The sequence below is a fragment of the Primulina tabacum genome, chromosome 9, assembly GCF_025594145.1.
Source record: "Primulina tabacum isolate GXHZ01 chromosome 9, ASM2559414v2, whole genome shotgun sequence".
NCBI classification, from domain to species: Eukaryota; Viridiplantae; Streptophyta; class Magnoliopsida; order Lamiales; family Gesneriaceae; genus Primulina; species Primulina tabacum.
Genome location: NC_134558.1, coordinates 37,709,369 through 37,722,545, shown reverse-complemented (window position 1 = coordinate 37,722,545; position 13,177 = coordinate 37,709,369). Strand labels below are relative to the sequence as shown.

Here is a 13,177-nt window from a genome sequence, read left to right as displayed (position 1 = left end):
TAATACAAAAGTCATCAATCATTAATGACAACTTTTATTAAATAATTCAAACAACGAGACAACAACCATTTATCAAACCATCCACCCTCACCGAAGCTATTTCTTTAATCACAGTATTTTCTGTGTATTTTTTACAACCAAAAGAGCATAATATTGATATATATATGTATATCTTTGCAGCTTATAGTATTTTGTGTTGAATAATAATACGTAAAATTTATGATTGATATTTGATACCATCACATAATGGAGCAAGCTGACGGGTTCTCTTCACTAAAATATGCGTCACACCTGTTGAAATTGCTGCCCCTACCATACGGGTACCCATATTCGTATCCATAATAACCATTGAAACTCGGTTGCGGCGGCGGTGGAATTCCATACCCATTGTACCACGGCAACCCGCCACCAAACCCGTCGTAGCTCGGCCCATAGGAAGCCATTGACGGAAAAACCGATGGAGTTCCGTTTACCGGATTCGCGGCTGGTAACTTCACCTGTTCAGGGGGAGGTGGCTTTGCATCCGGTTCAGGTCCCTTTGCTTTCGGAGCTTCTTTGGGCTTATCCTGGGGCTTGCCACCATCGGGCTTGGGCTTCTCGGGCTCCACCACAACCACTTTAGGCTTCTCCGGTTCCTTCGGCTTCTCAACCACAATTACTTTCGGCTTTTCCGGCTCCTTTGGTTTCTCGGTTTCTTTCTTCTTCTCGGGCTCTTTCTTCTTTTCGGGATCCTTGGGCTTTGCGGGCTCTTTGATCTCAATGCTTTTGATAACCTTACCGCCTTTGGAAAATAACTTGTCCCGGCATTTCTCTGGGCTGCAGCACACCACGGTTACTGTAACTGTGTTCCTCTTTTCATCGTACACCTGGTTCCGAATTTCTCTTGTCCGGAATTCCACAATCACGAAAAAATTTCAGGTTCATATTTCAAGAAACTTAGCCAGTATCAACAACCACTGATAGATCAATGCTTGACAGACTGTGAGATTCAATCAATTTGACTTTGATCTTAAGATAATTTATAAACAAATTTTACAATTGTTTTCTCATCAAACCATACACTTTATAACTGGATTGGCAGGCTCATCGAAAACAATGGCGGCACAACTAATCCAGAATTTTGATGAGCCTAATAATTCCGTTGAAAAACTCAGCTAAAAATCTTCTCCAATCGGATTAGCAGCATCTTTTATCAGATCTTACCATTATATTTTACGTTAAACTAAGGTGGGCAATACTACTTACGGGGAAATTTGCAGAGGATTTTCTTGATCTTCTTGTAGCAGCAAGAACACTGGAGATCAACCTCGAGTACCATAGTGGTCACCTGTATAATCCATTGATACAATTCCAAAATCAATCAATACTAAATGCAAGAAAAACAAGCCTTGTGGGGGGAAATTAAACTTGCATACCTTCTCTGCCATGGCTGATTACTTATCTGAAGTATTCTAGAGCTTGACAGAGACTTCTTGGGACACAGAAAAGATAGGGAAATGAAATAAAATTTGTATAATTGGGTGTCAAAAAGATATAACAAGTGGGAAAATACAGTGGTATGGAGGGAGCACGTCGGCATATTATTGACACTCGGCGTCGAATATTAATGAAATCATCAAAAATTGTACATTGCTGACTCTTTACTCCGTTTTCATGTGCTGGCGTTGATGGATACACCCCACCTTTCACTGTAGTTGATGTGGCACCCATACGTGTTGCGCCCACCGTTTAAAACGGAACAATGACACGTTGATTATCTCTTATACAATTTCATAGAAACGTGACGTTTGAGTCCATGGAACCTAATCTATAACTTTAAAGATTTTTAACCATACATTTAATATCGACTACAATAATTTTAGTGATATGAAAGACAAAAATTTGTCTGAGACGGTCTCACGACTATCTCACAGCTAAATATTCATGAGATCTTCTTTCAACAGAGCTACCCTGCAACATTTATCTTTCATCTATTTCCAGGAAATTACAATAAATTTAATCAATGATCTACTTGTAATGCTATTTATTCTTTTATTTTTTGCAGAGTCTCAAATTTTCAAAATCCTCCAATCCAATTTTTTTTGGAAAAAAGAAATGGGTAGTTGAACATGTATAACCATCCAAGAAATTCCACTAACTTCGATTTCTTTATCAAACTTTTCATCTTATATCATGTTTTCGTTCATTTTACGCGGACCATAAATCAAGTAAATTTAGCAATTGTTATTATGTATTATGTATTCATTTTCACAAATAAACTTGTAAATATTGGTAAAAAAACGAGAATCAAATTAGGAAAAAAAAAAAAAGAATTTACCACTCACAAGCATCGGTTTCTCGTATAATGGTGTAGATTTTTTCGTTTTCTTCGATTTAAAAGTCAGGGTTAGGGCAATAGGGAAGAGGATGATGGCACACATATATATTTTAACAATTATTAATTATTATTATATTATTATGGAGGGGGTGAAAACCACATGGGCATCCAAAAACGCGTTTGGATTTGGCCATTCTAAAGGCGTGTGAATCTTGAAATATTGTTTCATCGCTACTTAAGGTTAATTATTAATTTTTTCAATTTTATATATTTTTTTCCTGATTAGATCGTTTATATAGTTTTAATAATATATTTTTCAATTTTCGACAATTTTAGTCTTTTTTCAACATGAATGCTAACTCAACACCACATTAAGGTTGTGTTGATGTTGTGTGAAAAATTACTAAAAATGTAAAAATAATTAATTAAAAATGAAATTTGACTATATAAAAACCAACATCACGTAAAACACCACAAATTTTTTTTTTTTATCATTTTGTTGAACTAAGTGCGATAATCGATTGAAAATTTCATTATTAGATTTGTAATAATAATAGTAAAGTAAAAACAACTTTGAGAAAATAAAAAAATAATAGCAATGATACCACAATCTCTTCGTTTCAAGAATTTGTCAGGGGGGATAGAAAGCCAAATATCACAAAAAAAAATATATAAATAAATAAATATATATGTATATATAATCATCCATTACAAAAATTAAGTAATGAAATATTTAACTTACAATGTGTATACGACTTAAAATTTTCTGAAAAATAATTAATAATAACTACATTCGATCGACAAGCTACAAAATATATCCCTTTCAATGTAAGTATTATACCATCTTTCAAATATTCATCTTTTTATTCGATAATCGATGATGAATTTGATTGTAACACGGGGAGAAAAAAATAAACAACAAACAAACAAGTTAATCGTAACCGTAACCGAAACATATTAAAAGGGGTTGATGTGGGCCGAGGATTTCAGGCAATAAACTTGGAGGCCCAATTAGTAAAACGTTAGGGGTAGTTCAGGGGAAGTAGTCCATTACGATTTACGATTTATAATTAATTTGAATCTAATTTTTTTTTTCCAGAAATTCAAATATATATTGAATTCCATAAAGATGTACAACAGCAGAAATTCTTTATCATATTCAAAAAAAAAAAAAAAACATATTTCTCGTAACTTTTCATTCAAAATGATATTAATATAAAAACAATTTACAGTTATAAAAAGCAATTTCCGCACAGATATCGAGACGAATTGTTATGCTGCCAAATTGCTTGATCACTATTTAGCTGAATTAGTAGAGCTATGATGCCTTGTAGGGGTACAATCTGTGACAGCAGATATTGCAAATGATCGCAGCTTTCGAACGCTAGAAACTTGGTGAATATGTTTATCAGAGAAAGGATAAACCACCATCGATACCGAAGGACGACAAAATGAAGGAAGAAGACGAGAAAGGCTCGTAATAAAGAAGATGATGATAAGAGGATGAGATCAGGATAACAGAGGATTGGCCATCCAAGTATCACATGGGAGTTCACTAGTTACCCTAAAATATTATTCTGTCATGTGATATATCATTGTCATTTGGGGTTCGGGTGCATTCATGTGTCGATAATTTGTAATGGCAATTGGCATTTTTCGATTCATCGAAATTAATTAAGTAAACATCAGAGTTTCAACAAGGTTGATGAAATAAAAACTATGAGAACAGAACCTCTTCGGGATCAGAATATCAAAAGAATAGGGAGAAGGGTAAATAGGAAGTAGAAACTAATAAGACCCATGAAAGTGCATGTCAAAACATAATTTTTCTAATGTTTCCTCTTATGTCTGTTCACAAAGTAAACATGACTAATATGCCTGGCAAGTCTCTGTAGATTATATCAATTACAGTAAAAGATGAAAACTGATGTCCGTTTAACATAAATTTTTACCTCTGTATGGATTTGTAAAGCACAACGGTCACATATTTGGATAGGAATCGAGTTGTAGAACCAAGTGCTACCACCGATGGCCGGCTTCTGTCTCTGTGCATGTAAAGATGATTCAGCACCACATGCTGAGGCCTAGAATAAGGAGGTGGAATCTCCAACTGTGGTGATGGAGCGTTGAGCAAAGACAGATTTAGATGGGGAGGAACCATTGGAGGTTCCTTCGCAAAATCCTCTTGACCGAGTTGAGTGTTGTTGTAGCTAGCATCTGGGGATTGAGGCAGTTCGAAACCAGAAATGCCATCAATGTCTTCTGGGACATAATCCTGCAGTACATTGCAGATCCTATTTAAACAAAGCGAAGCACTCCACATAAATGGAAAAAATAAGGTATAAACACAAGATGATCCGATGATTGAAGATCATCATTTTGAGTTAGGCGGTCATGGAAAGAATCTGTTTTGAAGAAACTAAAAGAAATCATGCATTTCATATTTCAGAAATTTACTCTGCATTAACATCATTATAAAAGACCAAAACAGGAGCAAATTCAAAACAAAAGGAGGTATAATATCCCAGTGACAAAGTGAGTCTCCTAAATTCTTCTGTGCTACCCAGACTAAGATAAAATAAATGCTCTACATCCATGCGAAGACAAGTATCATGTCACAGAGATGCAGAAACACAAATTTACAAATGCACTTTATTTTAAGCAGTGTATTTACAAGTCGCCCATGGTGGGTTTCCTCCAGATTTAGCAATAAAATTCTCCATCAACTCTGAACTTCCGTTAGACACTAGTAAAATACCTACGACTCTATTTTTATCTAGCGTGTAAGGTGAACTAAGCATGCAGTCCCATTTGATTAACCACCAACTGAAGCATGCCCAGATAAACAAGATATTCCACTTGTGAGTAGAATTTCCTACAGCTATTTGGAAGTTGGAACAGTCTAAATCTAGAAATTAGATATATCAGCAACTGTAAACTAGAATTATTTTTTGTCATCATCTCCTTAGAGAAACAGGTGGGTCAAGGTATAGAGCAGATTCTGAGGTTCATTCCAACTATAGATAGGTTTTCATGTCCCAAATAAAAAATAATATGCTTTTCACCAAACTAAAGGAACTACTAGTTAGAAGATGAGTAAATATACTAAAAAACTTTAAATTCTAAACGCACGACGCCTTCATCTACTCCGTTAAAATATATAAATCGGTAATTGTTCAATTTTTCATGTTTAGATCGACAAAAGTTCAAATGGTTTTGGAAACCTATTATAGGCGAGAGAGGCTAACACATATAATAAAGCAACTGAAAGAAAAGCGAAATGAAAAGCCCAAAGCAATCCAACAGTTCAGCCACCAATATCTTATCTTTGAATAGCTCATTCACGTTGGGATGTATAATTATTCACAGATCAGTGTTACCTAAGACATGTTCATGGAAGAAGTCAATGCATTTTGGAACCACAAAAGTTTTGAACTTAAAGGCCTTCCCATAAATTTATTTCTTGTGAAAAGGTAAAAAGTTTCCAACGTCTGCATCAATAAAAGAAACCAGTAGTTACCTGCAAATCTAAAGTGTTATAGGCATTCCCAGATTCATCCTGATCACATGGCAGATCAGGGGAATACCTACATTGCCCATCAACAATGAACCTATACTGATAAAATCCTGAAGGAAGTACTTTCATGATGGTGAAATCTTTCCCTGATCTCTGCAACGGCTCACTGAATAAAGACAAAGGATTCAGAATTTGTTTAAGATATTAAAGATCGAGCTAATAATGCCCATGCAAAACAAGAAATTAACCTGGTTTTCCAGTCATTCCATGACCCCTCCACAGCAACTTCCTTGCCTCCATAGCTCCAAGTAATCATAGTCGGAACTCCATGTCCATTATACATGTCTTCGTACACCGGGCTAGCTTGCATCCATGAAGGGTTGGGGATTTGCCACTCATCGGGTTTTTGTAAAGGAAGCACTGGCATCTGAAATTACAGATAAGACGGGTCTCTTTAAAGTAGACATTGTGCAGTTAAATGGAACAGCTGCACACCACATAGTTTCATTTATAAAGCACCATTCTTGGCTGGGTCTGTGGACTCACAGAGAATAAGGAAAACAAATAAAGATACTTCTTTGCCATAGCAAGCACCATTTTGAAAGAGACAGAAAAATCATGAACAGTAGTTGCAAATTTGGGATAGAATTGTACGCAGCCATTAGTTGATGGATGTAAATTCATACGTTTTCAAAAAAAGAAACTCGTTGAAAGGATATCCAGTTATTCACATAATATTCCTTCCAAATTATGTGCACAAGATAACGACCTATCTTGATTAAAGGCCTTCGACATTAAAGAACCTTAATAGCCAATTATTAGTTTCCATCAAATTTCAATGAACATACAGGGCCTATCAAAGTCGAAAATTATCCAAAACCACGAATCTGAAGAAAATATTTACTCACAATGGAAAAGATATATGAATCAAACCACCAAAGACTGCAGATCTAGCCCAGTATTTGAGGCTAAAGGAAATCAACAATACACTACACGATATAGCCCACGAGATAAAATTTCTCACCACCTCTCAAAACCATAGATTTTGCTCGATTCAAACAAAAGATCCAATCTTTACACTCCACAAACAACTAGGAACAAGTTTTCGTTGCCCAGGGATGACAATAAACATAAAAGGCTTTTTTCCCCAGTAAGAATCCACGAGGAATATGGGAGAAAAACACAGACCTGTGGTCTAAACATCAAGGGAGATTGTGAAGCCCTAGGACTCGGTGGGGGGGACTGCCCCATTAACTCACCAGCATGCCCACCAAATTGATCCACCATGCTAACCTGCGCACCACCATCAGCACCAACCTCATCCTCAACCTCAGATGGGCCGTCACTTCCAACCTCTTCCCTTCCATTAGCATTCCCCATTACGTTATCCTTCTTGTCGGAAAAAACACAACAGAAGAACCGAACCCCCCCAACCCAACAAGAATCTATGTTCACGGATACCAGTTCAGCATAATCCCAGTAAAAAACATGATGAAGAAAAGGAAAGAAAAAAGGAAGGCAAGCAGAAGAGGGGGGTTCGCTAGATTTAATCGATGAATCTCCTTTGAATAATTATCGGAATCTAGATAGTACGAAATGGTATTTTGTTTGATTGTTGATCACAAGAAAGTGGAGGAGAAGAGGGTTGTGATATCATATCTTCCCTTGTAATGTAATCATGTATTGGCAGTGTAACGAATCTTGTCCTGTGAGTTTGGAGATGTGTTATTGTTGTTAAATTTGTAAATCTTGGATTCTAAAAATAAATTAATAGTACTAATTGCGATGATGAAAGTAAGTGGCGAGGAAGAAATGGGCCCCAACGGGTGTGGCCGTGTGGGTTTAACGGGGGATGCAGGTCAAATCATTCATCTACCTCTACTTTCAGGACAAGCAGCAGTATGGACTTTCATCTCAGCCATTTTTTCAATTTTGTTTCAGTAAATATAAAGTGAAAATAACAGTAGGTGGTTTGAAGATAATCCCGGTTTTATAGTTGTAAGTTTCTGAAAATTCATTTCGATTTCAACTTTTTTTAAAAGAGTAGGTCTCTTACGAGTTGGAGTACATTAGATAAATCCTAGAATTAAAACAGTAACTTACAAACCACGTTGGTCAGATAAATCACAATAGACAAACCTAATGCGACAGATTCAACAAGAAAAAAAATAGAACATTCGAGCTCATGATAATTATTAACCAAACGTTCACTTACCCCGTCAAAATCAAACAAAATAAAAACGCCAGTGAAAATTTTTATTGTGAAAAGGGTTGTTATATGTCTTGTCACAATGGAAGGCTACAAAAATAGATTGATGAGATTGGAAAATAAAATTTTGGAGTGGTGGGGGCCAAAAGAGCTAATGTATTCATTTATTTTGGGTCCGCAATTTAATCATCAAATACTATTCGAAATCGCTTTCTTGTTTGTTTTCTATTGATTATGATTGGGAGATCGTAGTGCCGATAGCGTGTTTTGGCTTCTTACCCTACCTTACATTTCAGAATTATTATCACTATAAAACTCGCATTTGGAGTTTGTATGTTATATACTTATCGTTCATCTAACAAAATATCTGAAATGGTTGGTCATTTTCTTGGAAGATTTGATCAAAAAAATTCAAAGAACGAAATCTTAGCACACAACAATTCTTACATCGATAGTTATTAAATGTACTGCGTGAATTACTTCACGGAGTAAAATTAATGTCTTGTTTGATGCATTCAATCGCCTTTCAGAATTCCTTGAAATCATCAATCCAGGTAGACAAACTATTATGCTAGGATGGGTTTGGTTTCGAGTCAAATGATTTCTATTTCACGTTCCAAATCCGTTGTGCTTAATTTGGGAATTTTTGTGTATGTATGCATGCACAAAGCATTGTGATGATATAATTTGAACTCTTATCTATCGAGTCCTTTGGGTAAATATGAATTCTTCTGCCCAAACACAATCTTATGTTCTCCGTCGACTTGCATTCTACACTAGATTCGGCTTATGAGTTACACTTTAGTACAATGAGTACATTTAGGCATGGAAATAAATAGATAGTATATATAAACTTTACCTTGCTGCAGCACTGTGAAGTTTCGATGAAGTCCGAAGGCCCTCTGATAAATTTGATCACAGAACCATCCATTCAACGTATAGATATATAGCTGTCGAGTTCTAATCTCATGAAAGGTTGAGGTCATGCCTGTTTAAGTACAAATAGCCCTTGTTATCAGAAAACCCAGTCATCGTAGGCACGGGAGAAAATCCAGAGTATCCTTCATCGCCCTTTTCTTTCTTTTGTTTGCATATATCAGCAATGTATCTAAGGAGCTCGTGCTCCTGAACAAATGGTTGAGCTGTGTATTCTTCATACGGCATCCACTGGAACACGTTAATGAGATTATAGGAGCAGTATATTTTGATGGTTGATAATATAACTGAATGGTTTCTTGGGTGATGATAACTCAAAAAAAAACCTGTGCTGCCTCTATTTCTGCTTCCTGTGGCTGGATGTCAAATGAGAGAGGTTGCATCATGCAAAGGAAGAATAGATCTGATTTCTCAAAGAATGATTTGTGGCTCTGTCTGGGGGATCATAGAATAAAATTTATAAAATAAACCAACACAGCATAAAGCAGGAAAAAAATCAAGAATAAGGGTGAGGAAGTTTCAACACAGAAGTGATTACAGCAACACGAACAGTATCAAATCACAAAATTATTTTGGTGCAGGGGTGTTTAATAAAAAATGTAGCCTACGAGTCAAATTCCTCAGAGAATGGTGCGATATTGAGCAAAGTATGTACCTGAATGCTAGAATTTCAATAAATTTTGAGTCGATCTGAAACAGGACAGGAGTGAAGAAAAGCACAGAGAATTAGATTTATAGAGATTAGTTATACATGAAATTTTAAAAGAGAAGAGGCCAATTTGCTCTTACTCCTGTTTCTTCTTTTACTTCCCTGACTGCAGTATCGCAGATATCTTCACCCTGTGAGTGTAAGAAAGATTGATATAGTTGAAGGCAGGGGGAGTTTCATATTTAGTCATTTGTTTAAAAACCCACAGTCTGAACTTACCTCATCAACAACTCCCGTTGGGAATTTCCACACCCCCGTTCCTCGAAATCTGCCACTCTTTTCCTGAACAACTAGAACCTGTATAGGATCGCAACCAAGTGTAAAAGGAGTATATATTTCGTTTCATGTGTATGCATGGGTAGAATTGTGTGTCTACATCAAATCAGAGGGTGAGTCTAGAACAAAGAAACCTATTTCATTCATGCAATCTGATATTTCATATGTGATGAAAGGCCAACATCAAAGATCCAGTTTTTCCATTTTCTAGGTTCTGTTCATTTAAGTTGGATGAAGTCTCTACTCTCTATAATGCTGATACTTGGGTTCAGAGATTTGAGAACAGCGATACCTTTTTCACCACTCAAGCAGCAGCAAGAAATGTTTTTTGCACAAATAATCAAGGTATGCCACAAGCATAAGCCAGATAAAAGGTTTTGGTCAAGAAAGACAAAACTACAATCAACTCATGTACGTGGCCTCCAACTAACCCCCTCCGGTACTAAGTATTGGATTTCCTTCTTACAAATTTCTCTTTGTCATCCTTGCAGTAAAGAGGAAATTTTCTTTGGATGTTGTCATATATTTGAGTCACACACACCCCATCTCAAACAAATCAAGTTATGTCTGAAATTTTTTTTGAGGCCATCATCTTTGCTGAAAGCTAATAGACAATTCCTAATGCACATGCACCTTTCTGATTCTAAAAATGCAAATTAATACTTTCAAGAGATGTAAATGGTGTGCCAAGAAAGTTGAAATGATATAATATCATTTGTCAAAGCAAATGCCAAAAATTCAAAAAATAACACAGTATGGCATACTTCGTTCTTTTCATTCAAGACGAATGCACCAATACCCACTCGATGTGTGGCATTAGCTGGCAGAGTATTTGCACCACTAGGAAGCCAATGCACGAGCATCAAATATCTAGGTTCTGCATGGTGAAAATAGAATCCTTCCTGAAACACGAGATGTCAATGATAGCAAAGAATGACAAAAAAAAAATTTTTAAAAAAGAAGAAGCACTTTGTTAATTAAAAAAGAAAAGACAATTTATAACTATTACTACATAAGAACTTACCTTGATAGCAGGCTCAACAAGATTCACAAGATCAATAGGAATTTTAATCCACACACCCCTCTTTCCCTGCAAATCATTCATCTCAATCTCCGGGTGAAAATTAACTAACCCTTTAAAGTAAATTCTACCAAAACAATATAAAGATAACAACCATCATCTCAAGATTAATATTTACTTTAGTCATGCATGAGTCATCATGATCTCTAACAGAAGGGCTAACAAAAAAGTAGCCTCACGTTCACCAAATCTATCCCCAAGGTCACCACAATCCTTTTTTGAAGTCAACCCTGCATCTAACTCCACGGTTACAGTCTTACTAGCTAATCTCCCCCAAAATGCCACTCCAACAAACTTACAAATACAGGGAAAAACAAAAAAAGAAACGAATTCAGGCCAGACTGGGAGAGAAGCAATATTTGCCAGGAACATAATTATATCTTTCTAATAAAGCTTTCAGCAATTTTTTTAATTCTGGGTAACTTTTTTTTTTTTTTTTTTTTTTTCTTTTTGACAAATTCTGGGTAACTTAATGTATAGTTGCATTTACTAACTCGATTCTGCATTCGCACATGTCCATTGTTCTCTTTAGAGGTATCAACTAAATGGGTGCTCAAATCATTCACATGCATACACCAACAACAATAGCTTGACACTATATTTTTATCAGGTCTTATAGATGTTTATTTCAGTCCACAAATAAACAAAAAGGATTTAAATTCACATTAAAATCCCTCCTTCCTGAAAAACTTTACTATCACCGCAAAAAAACAAGAAGCAGTGAATCGGAAGCTTGTAAATATAACACATCACGCAAACATAAAGCACTTTACTGAACACTCAATTAACCGATCAATCTAAATTCCAAGCTTCGTAAAAAAAAAAACCATTCAAGACTCAGTCATTCGTTTCCATTTCTCATAATAAGCAGCTCAGCACATATATACCTCTTTTCTCCAATGGGTAAGCGAAGCTCTTAGTAAAGAAGCAAATACACCAGGATCCATGGGGTCATTGGTCATTTCTACTATCACTCCTCCATGATCATCGTTTTTCGCCTCCAAGATCCTCTCCACTTGCTTCTCTGACGAAACCGGTAACATGGAAGAACTCATCGACGACCTGAAGTTTTCCCTGAAACAATCAAATAAGCACCCCCAACACTTTCTTAATCCACAAATTAACAAATCTTGGGATCGCTAATTGTCGAATTCAAGAATGATAAAAGGGTTTTTATCATCGGAACCTTGGGATCGAAGGGATGGATTTAGAGTGGAAAAAGGGGCGTTTTTTGGAGTCGAAAAATAGTTTTCTTGAAACTCACACTGCTTTATGTAATTGAAGTGGCAAAGGGCGTCAGAAAATAACTGCGTAATATACTTTTTGCTATAACATTATTTGTTTTAATTTTATAGATAATTATTATTATCAGTCAGCCAATAATTATCATAAAAATGAATATTTTAAATTAAACATTATAGAGTTACACCTATGACTGGGTTTTTTTTGTAGTCGACCTATAAAAATTAATTTTTTTATATAATTTAACACTAATTGAGTTTTAAAATTAAATATAATAATATTTTGTTTATAATAGCTCTTCCAATTTCTTACCATTATTTCAAGAAAATAATACAATGTAAAAAGAAAGTTATTATATATAGACAACCTGAATGATACTAAGAATCTCATGTTTACTTGTTTTTTTATGAATAGTACTAATTTTTAAACCACATTCATACTTGTCTAATTTAGACTTTGAAAATAGCTTGCACAAATAAAAAGTGTAATAAATAATCATTTTTAATTAACATTCTTCCCAATCGACGAGAATTACATTAATATTCTTTACTTAAAAAAAATATGAAAAAATCATTTCAAAAATTATAAAACATAAATAAAAATAAACAAAATAAGATATTATTTACTACATCTCATTTGATTTTATACTTATTGTGGAAATTTTTTTACACAAATTATTAATTTTTTTTAGAAAAAAAATATATTTATACCTTATAATTTTGGTGAATTGAAATGTGAATTATAATAAATTTATATTCTTCAATAATAATCACAATCTCAATTTTACAAATACAAATAAAAAATATGATAATTTATTATAAACAGTTAAGAAAATTATAACTCATTACTCAATCATAAAATTGATCAATCAAAATAAACATAGTATTACT

The 13,177-nt window shown here is 34.9% G+C and overlaps 3 protein-coding genes across 3 annotated transcripts; all 3 read right to left on the bottom strand.

Annotated features, from left to right (window-relative positions):
- On the bottom strand, positions 1-1,596 carry LOC142555844 (uncharacterized). Its single transcript, XM_075666953.1, has 3 exons — positions 1,416-1,596; positions 1,246-1,327; positions 1-880 (listed from the first exon to the last, which is right to left on the bottom strand). Exons 1-3 carry the CDS (start codon positions 1,425-1,427, stop codon positions 240-242), a joined length of 735 nt encoding a protein of 244 aa, XP_075523068.1. The 5' UTR covers positions 1,428-1,596; the 3' UTR covers positions 1-239.
- Positions 1,597-4,039: 2,443 nt separating this feature from the next.
- LOC142555842 (SNF1-related protein kinase regulatory subunit beta-2-like) lies at positions 4,040-7,578 on the bottom strand. The gene is made up of 4 exons (XM_075666951.1): positions 7,023-7,578; positions 6,083-6,261; positions 5,838-6,000; positions 4,040-4,592 (listed from the first exon to the last, which is right to left on the bottom strand). The coding sequence occupies exons 1-4, from the start codon at positions 7,212-7,214 to the stop codon at positions 4,266-4,268; spliced, it is 861 nt and encodes a 286-aa protein (XP_075523066.1). The 5' UTR covers positions 7,215-7,578; the 3' UTR covers positions 4,040-4,265.
- A 793-nt stretch (positions 7,579-8,371) lies between these two features.
- On the bottom strand, positions 8,372-12,333 carry LOC142555843 (nudix hydrolase 2). Its single transcript, XM_075666952.1, has 8 exons — positions 11,933-12,333; positions 10,989-11,054; positions 10,729-10,866; positions 9,908-9,985; positions 9,769-9,819; positions 9,635-9,669; positions 9,306-9,414; positions 8,372-9,210 (listed from the first exon to the last, which is right to left on the bottom strand). The coding sequence occupies exons 1-8, from the start codon at positions 12,098-12,100 to the stop codon at positions 9,010-9,012; spliced, it is 846 nt and encodes a 281-aa protein (XP_075523067.1). The 5' UTR covers positions 12,101-12,333; the 3' UTR covers positions 8,372-9,009.
- Between the last annotated feature and the right edge of the window lie 844 nt (positions 12,334-13,177).